Raw genomic sequence first — 16,727 nt, 5'->3', positions numbered from 1 at the left:
CTTGCAGCTCACATCTCGTCAAACCCTTCAGAGTGCAGTGAAATTTGATCACCTGGCATTTATTGCAAAATTAACAGGAATGCATGATGATATTGTGTGGATGATTAATCCTGCTGCATGTGCTGTGTGAATTTGGCAATTCACACTGAGTGAATTATGTTGTTTTACTGCAGTTGCACACGTAAGAGATCACTGCCTGTAGAGTCGGGTTGATTTGGCTTTTTTGTCTTTCTGATACACATTAAGCCGGCGCGATTACGAATCTTGATCCTGTTTATCATGTATGAACAGATCAGCTTTTGTTGATTAGCAGTCTATTCCCACGTTTCCCTTTTGACCCCTGGAGGTTTTAGGTGGCTGTGTCCCTGCTGGTGGTCTTTTATTGATGAGAAATCATTAGCAGGACGACTCCATTAACAATGGAGGGAGAGAGGAGCTGGAGGCTAATCCTTCAGCATCAGGTGGCGGCAGGTATAAAACGGACGTAGACTCAGACTGAACCGTGATTGACATGTGTTTTTGTCTGAGACAAGTGGGCAGCTCAGAGGTCGTTGACCCCATTAACCCCGCCGGGAGCTCAGCTCTATCACAATATTCAACCAAGCCTTAATATACTATGTTACACTATGGGTGGGAATTTTTTTAATGATATCATTAAATTGATTTTTTTTATGCCTGAATCAATACAATTAACACCCTATTGATTCATTTTGTCTGTGCAAAGGTGGAAAGTAGTTACCTCTTTGACTGTTGTAATCTATGAGTGACGTCACATCTGTTTTAATAAAAACAAAGCGTAAAGGAAGAAGCAAAATGGCAGACGGTCCATGGACCACCCCGACTTCCTGCCAGATCTGCAAACCTTCTGTTGCTGCCCTTACACAAGTTCGACTCAGCCTGCTGTGACCCCCGGTGCAAGCTGCTACAGCAGTTGGCGGAGGGGGTGTGGGGTTGGCTAGGTCGCTAATTCTTGTTTCAGTTGTGGTTAAAAAAAAAAAGAGCTAGAGCAGGGTAACGAGGGACTGAGCAAATTAATGCACTGTGTGCAGCTCTACAATTAAATATAATTTAACCTATTTTATATCTAAAAAAATTAAAATTCAGTTAAAATTAGGCTTGATGAGCAGGGACAGCTAATATCACATTTTGTACTACTTTTCCATACAGTTTCTTGGAGTGCGTAAAAGCGAAACCAGCTTCATAATTTTTTTACTTAATAGAAATTATTTAATTGTTCCTAAAAAGACTTACTCCAAAACTTAAGAGCATTCCTCTGGAAAGGAATATAAAAATAAATGTTTCAGGGTGCACTTAAAAATATCAAAGCAGGGGCACCTGGGGCTCAGGTAGTAGAGCAAGTTGTCCACTTAGCAGAAGATCAGAGGTTTGATCCCCTGCTCCTCCACTCCACATGTAAGGGATTGTTGGGCTGAACCTCAAATTGCTCTTGATGGCTTCACCATGGGTGTGTGATTGTGCATGAATGTTTAAGCTGATTGCACGGTAGCCTCGGCCACAAGTGTGTGACAGTCAGAGGACTAGAAAGGTGCTGGTTCATTTACCATTTAAAAGTATGTTGATGTAGATGGCTGAGACATGGAAAATGTGGGTTATATTTGGACAGCAGTGCCGTCTCCAACCTCACCTGCTTCGTGTCTCTGTTTTGTCCCTTTACCCTCTTTTCTCCTTCAATAAAATGTTGGATTTCACAGTTAAGATCATTGAAATATCACAGATCGGCAGTGATTCCTTTGGTCAGGTCTTATTTATACATTAGGGTTATGCATGAAGTTATCTCTTGCAGTGATGGATAGCAGGGTTCAAATGCATTTAATACTAAAGTGCACGATAAGCTCTTTAGCTGGACAGTTTTTTGGCCACGCTGCAAACCACCACAGTCTGTTTTGGACGTTGCGAGGACCCGGGAGGAAGTGTTGCAATCAATCACAATGATTATGTGGCGTCCTTAAAGAGCTGGACGAGTCGGAGATTGACACAGACTGCGACCTTCTTATCTGCTGTGAGTTAAGTGTCACGTTTGAAGAACCAAGCGCAGGCTGAACTTTGACCCTGTTTGCTTGTGTGTTTTTCTAAAAGGCCACGGAGCCAAGTGTGCTCAGTCAAATTGAATATCCTCCCACAGACATCAGAGAGCACTCCTCCCTCCCTCCTTCTGTCTCTCCCATGTTGATTTATTCTTCTTTCACTGTTATTTTGCTCTATATCACACATGTAACCAATAACTGTGTTTGGTCTTAATCCAGTTTTTCCAGAATTTAGTTGGTTCACATTTACCTTTTATAGTTTTACAAGCGTTTTTAGGGCAAAGCACTTCAAGCTTGTCAGGCATCTTTTAGCATTGATATTATAATGTGCTTTTTATGTGATTCACAGAGGATACGGGTTTTTTATTTTATTTACTGCAAGCTTAAATGTTGATAATCAAATTGAAGTGTTTAATTTTCAATACACATGAAAGTTGAATTTGCACAGTAGCATTTCCATCTGAGGCATTATGCGATGTGAATAAATTACAACCTTAGATCTGAAAGCAGCAACGAAACCTGCCTTTTTTGTTTTTGAGAAAAACCAAATGAGAAAAATAAAAAAGGACAAATGGTTTGATTTTAAGAGAAGAAAAATGTGTTAGTTTGACATCCTCCGTCTGTTCATTTTGTATTTAAGAACAAAACAAGGGCATGACAGTAAGGATAAAAACAGGATTGTGTGGTGGGTTTTAGCTCAAGAAGCACGGCACTGAAGTGAAGATGAATGTTAAGTTACAGGAGTGCAATCGTATATTTTTGTCTCCTAAAATGGAGACAGAGAAATGTTGCAGCTGTAGGTGAGGAGAAGTTAACGCAGTGAGGTTTCTCTGCTGAGGGATCACAGACATTTCTTCATCGGGCAGATATTTCTGCAGCCACAGACCTCGGTTTTGTGTCAGCTCCAGTGTCATGGCGGATTTGAGAGTGTGCTCCTGCCCTCCTCGAGTGCATTAGCATTTCTCTTTCTCCCCCCACTCTTTTCCCTCCGCAGTCTTCCCTCTGATGTCACGCCGAAGCTCAGACATGTTAACACGAACCTTCATGCTAACACAGTTCAGTCTGTCGCTGGAGAATATTCTTTTACCTGCTGCCGGAGCACAAGGAGACTTTTTCATTTTCACTGTCTCCGTTTACAATAGATCAGAGGCCTTGCTGCACTGCTGAACTCCTGAACTCCTGTATACATTACTAATGAACCTCTGGATTGTTATACAGTCATATGTTAACAGGAAAGACAGGGGCCCTCTTTCTTTATGTGTGTGTATGTGTGTGTGTGTGAGAGAGAGAGAGAGACCTATGCAGCACTATCATGAAGGTTTCTTGGCCCGGGCCTGCTCTTAATTGATAGGGGCTGCTGGTATTTACTTACATTCTCAGGGCGGATTAAATCTCAAAGGAAAGGGGAGGAGATGGAGGTTGTTTTTCTCCTGGCTTTGTTTTAATATGCACGCTTGTGTGTGTGCATATATACATGTACATATGTGTGTGTGTTTTGTCATCCCATGTGGTTCTGCGTTCGTCCTTCCTCCATGACGAGAACTGTCGAATCCTGTAAAGCTGCATGACGTCCAGGCACCGCAGAGCACCAAATCTAATCACCAGCTACACTGCAATGTATGTGCTGCTCTGCTGGCTTACGTTAATGTGTTTGTGTATATATAGGAGCGGTATTTACTGCACACGGTCAATAGTAAATATCATTATCTCTGTAGCTAGTTTTTCATTTTGTCCAGTGTGTTTAATATGGCGACCAGGCGTGCTCGGGTGACTGAGACCTCAATCTGCTCCAGTGTGAAGCTGTGATGGTTTAAAGGAGCAACAGGACCGGTGGTTACCAAATACTAACAACTGCTGACTACAAATGAAAAAATACATGTAGCAGACTCAATTCTAGATTCGGGTAAAATTTTTAGATATTATCCTGTGTCCAATCCAATTTGAGTTATGGATCCCTGAGTTTGAAGGCTTTTTAGACGGCACAATACTGCACAGCAGTTAAAAATATGTAGAAGGACTATATTGCCACCATGGTGACAAAGATTTTATCATTTGATTGCAAAGTATAAACCGTTTTATTTGATTTGATTTGATTTGATTTAACACATATTAAAAAACAACAATGTTATACATTAAAAAAAGGAGACTGCAGGGGAAACTCAGAAACCCTCAAGGGGCTTGATAAGTTGGGTTCCCTACAAAACTATCAATCAGCACACACAATCTCTTAATGCTGATCAAAAGCAATTATAAATTTGTTTTAAAATATATAGATAGGCCATTATAAAAATGTAAATAAGAAGGGACAGGCAGATGAGGACAGAAATACTTATGTAAAGAAAAAGAAGAAGAGAAAAAAGGTAAACCTGAAAAGAAAAACATCACGTTGGGCTGTTGTTTTAGTTGGGTATTTTTCACAGGTTTTTTTAAATAGTAAAGGAGAAAGTCAAACCAGGTGAGGAGGAAATGAATCCCATATCTTGGAACCCCTTTGTGATACTAAATTGGGATGAAGTGGTTCGTTGTTAGGAGGGGGTGGGGGGAAAGCTGTAGTGCTTTTCGGGTGGAGTAATTATGAAATTAATTGTTAGTGATAAAGAGACTGAAAAAAGGAGGGAAGCGTTTTATTCAAAGAACCATGTACAAATAGAGCAACTTGGAAGCTGTTAATTTGATGAATATTGAGTATACCAAGTTTACAAAACAGAGGTTATGTATGACTTGTTAGACCTGAGGAGGCGATGATTCTCACCGCTCGGTTTGTGCATGTACTCATGGACTATAGGCTCATGCTTGTGACACCACGAGATACAGACATTTCTTGTATCCTCCTCAGCTGAGCTGTAACATTATCTAGCTCAGTGGTGCTAGATGTGTTAGCAGTAGATGCACACTTCCTTCTGTGCAGTGATAAGGTTGGCAGGTGTAATTCAGGAGAAAGAAAATAGTCACAACAAGGCCTGTGGATTTTCTTGAGTACCCGGGTCATGATTTCTGCAAAGACACATTGCTGTTGAGTGTAAATGTATTTTTTGGTGCTTTGAGCAACATAAGCCGAATGCCATATAGTTCTATTATATTAAACCAGACAGCTCGACAGCCAATAGCTCCAACATTTGTGGGATCATGGGGTTGATGTGCGGCAGAAAGTTTAAATAAGTTTAAGTTTTTAGCTAGCAGGTTTTTGACGAACCCCTTTGTGTTGGCACCCCCACTGCATCCACATCATCATTTCAGCCACTATTGTCTGTTAGGATGTAAGAGTAGCCTCTTCCTCCCAGCAGCCTCCAATTCATTCAGTTATGCAGAGGCAGAGACGACACAATCATGGAGGACTCGAGAAGCAGCTAGTATGCAGCTGCTGTTGCGGACAGTGGCCACTGCTCACAGACGGTGACTGCAAATGGTGCTTAGACTACAGACAGTAGCAAAAGGATAATGTTATGAGATATGGAGACATATTTAATGACACAACATCAATTTTACCTTGCTTTGTTGGTACTGCAGAGGCATCTATCCTTTAATAAGTCCAGTTTCGTTTGGTCTTTCTATTCAGTATTGCAAAAAGTCTGTTTTGACAACTTCGCAGCCACATTGGATTTGCATGATTTTTGCAATGTGTGTAAAGTACAGACGAAGTTTTTGCTATTTACTCCTGGATTGGTCAAAATCACACTTAGTTTGATAGATTCCTAATAAAGTCTCCTTAAAAAGTCTTAAAAGACATTGAATTCCTTAATTCCTCAATACAATTCCTTAAAAAGAAAGGTATTAGTTGGAATTAAAATGTCTTAAATTGCATTGCAATGCGTCTCAAAATACTTGGTAACATTAAAAGTTCTTTTGTATTATCTGTTATTTACTTAATGCCTCATGCATTAAAGTCCCAAAGTTCAGAATAGTGGAGCCAGCAACACTCATACTGTGTCTCTGGCAAAGGATCCACTGTCTGCTAGTTAGCTGTCACTGCACCCTAGACGACTTGGGGAAGTACAAATTCAACAGAAATTGACTATTTAACCAAGATTTTGCAGAATAACTTGAAACCAGAACTAGGCGACGCATGCAAGGCTTGATGTATTTTATGCAAAACACTTTTCAGACTCAGACCAAGGGGAAGTGAGTTAGAGTGAGAACACAACTCACTAAGAAAACTCGCCAACAAACAGATTTTTTCAAATTCTGTTCTTTCATCTTCTCTATCACAAGACAAAGAAGTCATTGATATGAGTTCATGGGTGGGGGCCTGAATTTAATTCCGAGTGGCATTAAAACGTCTTAAAAAGTCTTACATCTAACTTACCTTAAGCTGTCTGGACATTTTGGAGCAACATGTAAGGCATTGCTCTCCAACATCATCAAGACACCAAATGAGGGAATACTGTTTGCAAGACTGATGTTAAAGCTTGTAGTCCAGTTAAGAGAGTTGCCAAAACACACTGACGCTATTCTGGGGACTCACGGTGCAGAGAGACACCTAATGTTGTATTTAAATTTCCATATCAAGATATAAGGTTTTTCCCAAATTACAAACAGTTTCTACTCGTAACAGACAGTAACCAGCTTGTCCCACCATTAACATGTACTTGCAGATTACTTTCAACTGAAAAACAGAACAACAGATTTCAGGCTTTTTGTGAACCTTTTCCAGGGCTAATGTTCTTCTCAACATGCCACAAAAATGGGAAAACAGGAAAATTGCTTCCCAAATGAGACTTCTCAAATGCAACGTTTCCTCCCCCCCAGACAAGATTTTCTTTTGTGCCAAGGTGCCTATTTTCTCCATCTCTGGTAATGGCGTCTTCTCCGCTCTGAAACCTTTTGATTTCATCTGCTTCTCTGGCTGTTTTCATGCCATGTTTGTGCACACATGCGAGTTAACTCTGTGCGTGTGTGTGTGCCTGTCAGGTTGGAGATTGCAGCGTTGATTATGTGTCTGATGTTTTCGACAGAGTGACATCCCTTCTAATGAAATAATGGTCTAGTGGCAGAGTGCTGGAGGATTGCACATTGTAGACTTCAATTACAGACAAGATGATTTCCCCCCCCTTTTCCTTTCAGTAAGAAAAAAAGTACAGGTTTTTCTTCCTTTTTAACAGACGTACTTACATCGAACAAAAAAGGCTGAATAAAAGGGCTTTTTTACAGCCAGACTTGGGTCTAAGTGTTTTTTCTTTAGATAATGGATAGAAAGGACATGTCATGCCTTAATTCACCGTCTCTTTAGCCAATCTGATGCCACAAAACTGCCATTGCCCTTCTTGTGTGCACAAATCAACTCAGGCACTGGTTGTTCTCTGGCCCAAACAACACATCTTGTACACCGCTGTAATGTCTCCTCTTTTCTTTGAGATGCATTTTGCTCCCTGCATGCATTATTCTGTAGACCGTGTAATTTATTTTGCACAACAAATGATCTTTTTAAGGTTCCAGTTTTCAGCTGTGGCCCTTCTGCTGTCTGGTATGAAATTAGCATACATTTCTTAAAAATATGCTCCTGGATCGAGAATACCTTTTTAAAAAAAATATCACAAAGAGGAGAGAGGACATATTCTTTCAATTGCAGCAGCTCTTTTTAAAGAGAATGATGCCCCAAATTATAAGATAAAACCAGAGGCAGATGTCTCAAAAATAAGTGGAAAATTTCACTGGTCTTTTTATTGATGACAATATGAAAACATACTTGACTGTTGACAGTGTCATTTGACAGTTAAGAAATGGGTTTCTTAAAATTTGTGCTACACCTTTCAGACTGAAAAGCAATATGAGAAGGTCACAGCTGATATGCTAAAAACATTTTTTTTTACAGACAGAAAAATGTCTGCAAACTGAAGAACTGAAAATATTTACAAACTTTCTACTACTCTAAAGTTTTGTGTAAACATCTGCAATTCCTGCACTAAAGCAATTATAACTTATTATCATTTAGTGTAACTTTTGTTGTTGTTTCACCGGGAAGGAAACCTTCACGGTTTGTGATATTGGCAGAAATCAGCATGTTGGCCGATTCTGATATTTCATTTTAAAGCCAATATCTGATGATACCGATGACGTGCAGGTATTATTGTGCATCCCAACTACCAACCATTTGGCCAACCGTCCAAAGAACTAAAATGTATAACCTGCCACACTATAATTAATCAAAATAAAAATGGGGATCGAGAAGCCACAACTGATGAATTACAAAAATACCTGAATGATAAGTAAATCATTATGGAGGTAAATGTGACATTTTATCGTGACATAGATTTAAGTGCTCATTGTCTCTCTGTGTCTCTGTCTTTCAGGGTGGACCCCATTCCTTATGACACTCCCAAGCCAGCAGGACACACCAGGTTTGTGTGTGTGTCAGACACACACTCGCGTACAGACGGCATCCAGATGCCCTACGGCGACGTGCTGCTACACATGGGTGACTTCACCGAGCTGGGCCTGCCCTCCGAGGTTAAGAAGTTCAACGACTGGCTAGGTATTAAGCTGCTTAAGACGCACATTCATCCGCATGCCGCTGTATGCACGCATGGTTTTCACACTCGCTCAAAGCTGAATTGCACAGGCTCTCTCGTGAGCAGGGGGACAGCCAAAGGCACGAGACATGTTGCACGCATAACCAGTGACTGGACCACACAATGGCTCCCCTACCCTCCCCTGCTGACCCCACAACTGCTGTGCTAAAGTGTCCAGTTTAACCCCTCTGACCTAACACCCTGGCTCAGTTAACCTTTGACCTCTCCCTCTGGCCCCATGCTGTGGGTGGGAGCGCTGGGCTGTGTGTGTGCGTGTGTGTGTTTTCGGTCCCAGCAGCAAGTGTTTCATCTCCAGACCCTCCGGGCGAGAGCTCGCGCGGCTCTGGAGCATTTTTGTCTCTCTAATGTAGTCATGTGTCACACTGACAAAAAAATTCACATACTGTCTGATGTTCCCTCTCACCAAGCGCATAAATCAATAAGTGCTGCCCATCTGTAACGGTTTTAGACACTTGAATCCTTTTGTCTATGTTTCATTCATTTCATTTGCCTGTTGATCAGACGAAACAACCTCCTTAAATTTAATGTTAGAAAAGCAGTGTCTAAAAGACATCACAGTTGCATATAAGGTAAATGGAAAGATGCAAGTGGAAGGCACAAATCATGTTTAAACACATCTTAATGAGTTGAAAATGTCTTAACTTGAGGGGAAGACTTGTGCAGCTTCCTGGAGCCTCATGACTCCGGTTGATGAGCATAAAAAGGAGAAGCAGATTAGATACCCTCTCAACGCAAAATTGATTTGAATGATGCCAGGTAGGCGGCACGGTGGTGCAGTGGTTAACACTATCACCTCATAGCAAGAGGGTTCTGGGCCATTTTGTGTGCAGTTAGCATTTTCTCCTCGTGTCAGCATGGCTTTTCTCAGGCCTCCTTCCACAGTCCAAAGACATGCAGGATAGGTTTATTGGTGACTTTAAATTGCCTGTAGGTGTGAATGTGAGCGTGAATGGTTATCTGTTTCAGGCTCCCCCTGTGATAGCCTGTCCAGGATGTGCTCCGTCTCTCGTCCAATGTCAGCTGGGATTGGCCTGAACCGGAATAAGCGGTTACGGATAATAAATGAATGATGCTAACTAGTTACACTTAATGTCTCCATTGGCTCTTAGGGTAGGATTAACTTCCAAAACAATCCAGGGACAGCGGAGGGAATTGACTTTGTCTTCTGTCTGGACACACCTGCACTTCTCTCCCAGTAGTCTGGCTTATGCAAAAAAAAGAACAACAGGATGAGACACAACAAGAAACAGGATGTTGTTTAATGTTGAAAAAGCATAAAGGGAAGTGAAAATTGGCTGAAATGTACCTTCACAATCAAGGTTCAGTTTCCAGAATAGAATAAAATCTTTATTGCCATTGCATAAAAACAAAATAACAGCAGAGCATTCCCCTGAGCATGCAGTACAAATAAAAAGAATAATAGTTAGGTCCTAAAATACATATCAAGAGATAATAAAACACATATATTCATTATTTTTTACAGTAAAAGAGACTAAAATGACAGTTATCAAGTGGAGATCAAGTAGTCCAGGTGCAATAGTGCATGTGCTAAAGTGCATGTGCAGTTGTGATGTGTGAGCCACATGCTGCATGTATGTTAGTGCATGCAGTGTGCACATTAAAATCAACTCCTAATATGCTTTTTCTGCTGTGTGGGGAAGTGTAATCTTCCTGAAAAAATGTTTGTCATTTAATCCTATTGAAAATTAAGTTCACTTTCTTCGACTAAACAGAAAAATATCACAACAATAGAGTGGGAAAAGTGTAAAAGAAAGATTATGACTTGGTCATAGGAATTTCCATTGTTTCAGCTTAAAGGCCTTTGCACACCAGGTCCATATTCTTCATCAAAAAGTTTGTTTAGTTTTAGTTTTAGTTTACACACTAATGTTCGCCAGTCATTAAAGTTTCATTGTGTGTGATCTTTGGCATCCATCAAAAGCATGTAGAGAGCTGTTTGAAGGGAAGAAAATGTGGAATAACCTACGGGACACATACATTCGTAGCAACAGAAAGAAATGGGGCAGAAGTCGACAGCAGGCCAGCAAGAATAACAAGTGGAAATATACGGACCCAAAGTCCTCCCTGAAAGCTTTCACGACAAATAAAATGTAACGTTAGCCTTTCCAAAAAATGCACAATAGCAATGATGATGCTTACATCAGAGTGCAATTTAACAGCCGCACCGCATCATTTCATGAAGACGCAGGCAGAGTGGTGACAGCCAGGGACATAACTCTAGTGGAGTACACCAGCAGAGCAAATGTGTCCTTATATTTTGCTTCATATTGCAATTTTTTGCAACAAAGAGCAATAAAACACATCAGACATCTGTTTCTATGTTAACAGTTTTTCTCGGATAACATTAAAAAAAACACATCCGAAAAATAAGGACTTGGTGTGCAAATGCCTTGAGAACAGTAAACCCCTTAGCTGAAAGTGGTACTTCTCTTAAAATCTATGTTTGCAGCATCAGACACTCACCCCCTGCAGAGTTGAAAGGTAGCTGTCAAAGTTTGGCCTCTAAAGACGACAGCGGCTGCAGTCAGTCTGGATTCACAGCAGTTACAGTGGATTCCAACACTGACCCAGTTTTCACGGCAAAACAAGAAAAAAGAAATCCAGACGTCTGTAGAGACTTCTCAAACCGCTCCTGCAGCATAATCTCACTTCTCCACTGTCCGTCAGCATGCTCTGCATGTTCAAACAGTCATACCTTCAGCAGAATTTACCTAAAACATAGTTTCCATCTCAGTCCTCATGCACAGTACTGTCAAAATTACTGCCACAGAACTCGTGCTTGTGAACTTTGGTTCCACCTTATTTGCGTCAATCTACATACCGTGTGTTCTGCGTGTGGTTGCATGCATCAGACCGAGAACCCTTTACTCTGATGGTTCAGTACAAATACACGAACCGTTACAGTCCTACTATGTACAAATACGCTCCCAACTCTGAACATTAAAAGTAGGATTCGAAGGCTTGTCATTGAACTGCTGCATGCTGATATTCAGGGTTCCTGCTGATCCTTAAAAAAGTCTTAAGACATTAAATTAAATAATCTAAAAGTAAGCCCTTAATTGGGAATAAAATGTCTTAGATCAGTCTTTCAGAAGTCTTAAAAAATGCTGAGATATTAGGACGAGGTTATTATGATTTTTTTCCCCTAACATTGTATTGTGAAATCTCCAAAATATATAATACCTGTTTTTCAAAAATAATTTACTAATTTAAGGTCACACAGATCAGGATAGAGTAACTAACAACACTCATTTAACTTTACCGCATCCAATCAAATGAAAAATGAACAAGCTTTTTTTCTCTGTAAAAAGTTTTAAATATTTTCAGCATTTAAAGTAGACTACTAACTTTTCAACTTGACCAAAAAATAATGGTTTATGCTGAAGTTAATATTACAGCAAACTTGTCTCTACTAAGTGATTGATAGTGGTTCATATTTTTTCCCTGCAATTTGGGGTTATTGTAAAAATACGAATTTTAATTGGAGTGGCAATAAAAAGTCTTAAATCTAACTTGCCCTAAGTTGCAGGAAACTTGGATTCAGGTTTGCTAAGTATTATTTGCAATATAAAATCTCTGTTAATTCGCCCAACATCCTCTTTATATGGTTTTAAATCTGCTTTTTACCTAAAAATCTTTAGGTCTTCTGATTGTAAAATGTGATTTGTGTTGGGCAATCACAGTAGTGCACCCACTTTACCAGACTCTTACTGCCAGGTGCTGCGCCCTAATTCTCACACACCTGTATACAATAGAGGAACACACACACACACAAACACACACACACACACACACGCTATTGTTTTCTGCTGCGTCACCGTTTAAACAGCACCTGGCACCACCAGAAGGGCACACTGGTCAGCTTTTCTATCAAACTCTTCTATCCATCACCACGGACAGCCATGTCAAGTGTGTGTATATCTGTGTGTGCGTGTGTCTGTACTTTGTTAAGCCTCAGTGAAAACAGCGATATCAGCCATAATGGAGAATCGATGCAGGGCAAAGTGGAAAATTGCTCAGTATAGTTGGGAGCACCCTGTCTCGTTTCTGAATGTGGAGCTGCACACCTGGTCATCTAACTGTCGGGGTGGATGGAAAATTGTAACAAAAGTATGACAGCCACTTGATGAAAATGAGAAAAAAATATCTTTAGTTGTAATATTTTTTTTTCAATGTGCAGTATTATGAGAATAATTGGAATTTCACAAGAAAAAGCACTTATATCAAGAGCGTAATGGTCAAGTTATTTTTAATTTAGAGAAATAGTCAAACCGTTATGAGAAGTGATAAATCTGAGAAAAAAAAGTCATACCGAGGAGACAACAGCAGCGACTTCATCAGAAAAGTCATAAAATTATGAGAATAAATTCAGAATAAAGAGGTTAAATGCACTCATATTGCAGATATTGGTCAAATTTAAAGATAATTACCTTCACAAAAACTCGTCTGTCTTATCCTCAAATACCCCTAAAATCCTAATAGAGATGTTATTTTTAAAGCTTCTGTCATTGTTTTTACACAAAGTAACATTTTTTAATCTGTAAAAGTTTTGTTTCAAAAGCTTTTAAGTCAGTAAAAACATCTTTTTGCTTTAGTTGGTATCTTTTGCTTCTGTTTGGAGGGCAGACGGCTTTTATCAGTCGGCAGCCAAAAATGTGACTCATTTATGTTTTGGCTATTACAGTGCTGGTGTGAGGTTTACATACAGAATCGGCTCGAGTGACGGAAACACAAGTGTGTGTGAAAGGTTGGATATTCCCTCCAAGGCTGGTTTCTGTCCTTGTTGATGAAGGCAGAGAGAGTGTGAGAGTGGAGGAGAATGGAGTCAGACATGGAAATGAAAAGAAAGCAGTGTGGTAGAATGTCATGCTGAAAAACACGAGTTTGAAGGCATCTTAGATGAATGATTTGATTGATTTATTTTTGGATAAAAGTTAAGGGTTTCAGTGTACAGACTGACTGCTCAGCCAAAACTTGCAGAATAATTAACATCCACACAGATTTTAAACAATGATCAGATTACTCAAAAATTGCTTATCAGCTGTTTCAGTGTAGTTTTTGAGCTGCTGTTGTTGCAGAAATGGAGGTTTGATGCCGTATGTAAAAGTTTTACACATTACCATTTGTTTTTGACATGTATTGGGTGAGTTTGTATGTAAAGAAAATTCAAGCATTTTAGAAACTTGTTAAAGTTCTGTGTGCATATCTAATTTTAAAGTTTTATTTTTTAAATTTTAAAGTACAGATTTTACTGTCTTTTGGGAATTGAATATTAGGTACATGAGGAGACAGAGAATTGGCGTCAAATATTGAGAACCAAGAGTCAGGGATTTATTTTTGTTTTAAAGAAACATACTGTAATTTTCTTTTAGCATTTTTTGAAAGCAAAGCATGGACTGCTTCAGCTTTTTCAATCATTTTTAAGCATGCAGCATGTACCTTTATCAGGTTAGAAATATGGCTTACAAAGCAAAATGTAATCACTATGCAGAAGTAATTTCATGCAGGGAAGAACATTATAGAGCATTTTGGCAGCAGTAGTATTCAAATTGCAGTTAGAGTTGATAAAACCGAAGCAAAATATTAAACAACATCCAAACAGATTCTAAACTTTGGACTAGGTGAGCATGTATTTGTTATTTTAAAGCCTCTGTAAACGTGCTTTTGTGCTCCTCTGCTGCCTCTCCTCCCCCTCAGCCTCCTCTCAGAAGGCTCTGGAAGAGGCAGTGGTTTGCTAAAGGCATCGACTGCTGTTTGGCATGTTGAGGTAGATCATTGGAGATCGATGCAGAGGAACGAGCTTTCCCTGACCCATCCTGTCTGATGGTCGAGCACCGGCTCTGATCTGCCGCTTTAAGCTGCTCCCACAGGCCTCTGCAGCTCTTATGTGTGTGTGTGTGTGTTTATGTCTATGCTCAAATGTTTAATGTGTAGATAAAGGAGTTTAATATACGTGTTAAACAGAGAGAACTAACAGATGGTTTGTTGTTCACTTACAGTATTTCACAGTATTTCTTTTCTTTTTTTTGCATTCAAATTTAATTTTCCATTTTATTTAAAGAACAAATCTTAAAACTAATCACAAACCAAGCCTTACTCTTTCTATACAATACTTCAAATATTCATAAACTTCTTCTATTCCTCGCTTATTTATTTGAAACCATAAATAACATGATATCAGTAGTGTTTTGTAACTTTGTGAACAGAAGATTACCCTTTTTATTTTTTTTTTTATAATCGCTAACAAGCATTTACCTCAGGTCCTCCTTCTAAACTCTTAACACATAAACACACCTTCATCTCACAATAAGCCAATATAAAGATGCATCAGTAGAGCAAGCTTCTTTTCCATCATTTTATGGACTGGCTTAATTGACAAAATAATATTAATATTATTCAATAATGAAAATATGCATAAGTTGCAGCCTTGATTTACACATCCAGCATACACAGAGTAACATTATCACTCTTTTGAAGTCCTGTCTCCGTCCAACCAATGATTTTAAGTTCAATATTCACTCTGCTTTTAGCTCTGTTTTCGTCTCCACCAATGCTAAATGCTCCAAAATCTTCACCAGATAGTTGCAGACTTAGTCTGTCTGCTGTTTAGTGCTGATTAGGCACACACAGGGAGTCCAGTAGAGCCTTATCCTCGTAAATAGTGAAGTTGCAGGCTGTTAAATCAGGATGGAAACACTATGTCACTGATGCATTAAAATTTGAAAGCAGGCAGTAAACACAAAATCTACCTGCAGTGAGATGCAGCCAATTATTATCCCTGATAATGAATCCATGTTGGAATCATAGAAACAGTGGAGTTAGGTGACTTTACTTGTTTTGAACGTATTTCTCATTTTTAGAAACCACTGAGAGTGAAACTTGTGATTTGGGTGCTATAACCACACTGTCGGTCATGTTACAGTATTTTTGTTTCGGTGCTCTACACAGATCTGACACCTGCCCGCACGCACGCCCTCATCCCCAGTTCTCTTAAGCTCTGTGCCACCGTTGCTTGTCGTAAAAGGCGACGGCGTCTGCGACACGGCAGTCCCTGGGGACTGCCACATTTCCTCAAGGATTAATTTGAGGAAAAAAGAAGAGATGAGACGGGGACGACAAGTTAATTTTCTGAGATATTCACCTCTCTTAATTTAGGAAATACCATGTAGAATATGTTTTTCTCCTGTTTGCCCCTGTTGTAAAGAATATATTTTTAATATAGCACTGTGAAAAACATTTTCTAGTTGAAATGTTTTCAGATGTTTTTGCCTTCTTACATCTTTTCCCTTCTTGAGAGGCATGACAAAACTCTGCACACGTAGTTCTTCACAGACTTTTGATTTCCTCTTTCATACCCGTTTGTGGGCGAAAAAAATAAGAAATAAATCTTGGTGTATCACTCCACCAGCCCTCTGTAAGATGTATCACGGTGGCAATAAAAAGCAGTAGAAATTCCCAGTAGAGTAATGGAGATGGAGTTGTTTGATGGTAATTATGTTTTCCCCACCTTTTCCCTGTGTGGAGGTGGAGAGGATGATTCGCTTTTTGTGTGTGTGTGTGTGTGTGTGTGTGTGTGTGTGTGTGTGTGTGTGTGTGTGTGTGTGTGTGTGTGTGTGTGTGTGTGTGTGTGTGTGTGTGTGTGTGTGTGTGTGTGTGTGTGTGTGTGTGTGTGTGTGTGTGTGTGTGTGTGTGTGTGTGTGTGTGATCCAGTTAGAGTGCTGGGGGACTGAGAGACGGCGCTCTCATATAAGGTTAGGCTGGAATTTATGATCCTGAGACGCGACAAGAGCTAATTTAGAGTAGCGGGAATGAAACCTGTGGACCGGGGAACCATGATTCTTTCATTTTCAGCATTAGAGAACACACACACACACACACACACACACACACACACACACACACACACACACACACGCACACACAGACTGATGCAGTGGAATTTTTTTATCTCTGCATTGAGCCCAGCATATCCTGATTAAATTTGTATTCTATTCAGTTTCCATTATCTTTATTTCCAATTGTGAACTTGACCGCTGCAAAATTGAGCAGCGCTGTTCCATCTTTTCTTTCACTGACTGTCATGAGTCCAAAGCTTTTTTCATTCAACAAATATGTTTTATTGGATTCTTTATTC

At 39.8% G+C, this 16,727-nt stretch overlaps 1 protein-coding gene across 4 annotated transcripts in view; it reads left to right on the top strand.

The window, feature by feature from the left end:
• The window catches only part of mpped2a (metallophosphoesterase domain containing 2a), an 83,086-nt gene that overhangs the window by 18,060 nt on the left and 48,299 nt on the right, over positions 1 to 16,727 (top strand). For all 4 annotated transcript variants that reach the window (XM_042490869.2, XM_088071534.1, XM_088071470.1 and 1 more), the window contains one exon: positions 8,333 to 8,514. In XM_042490869.2, coding sequence (XP_042346803.1) covers positions 8,333 to 8,514 — 182 coding nt within the window. The remainder of the gene's footprint in view (positions 1 to 8,332; positions 8,515 to 16,727) is intronic.

Source organism: Plectropomus leopardus, chromosome 1, assembly GCF_026936395.1.
Source record: "Plectropomus leopardus strain MGB_pleo_1.0 chromosome 1, ASM2693639v1, whole genome shotgun sequence".
In the NCBI taxonomy this organism is placed as follows: Eukaryota; Metazoa; Chordata; class Actinopteri; order Perciformes; family Serranidae; genus Plectropomus; species Plectropomus leopardus.
This window is presented reverse-complemented; position numbering and strand designations above follow the sequence as displayed.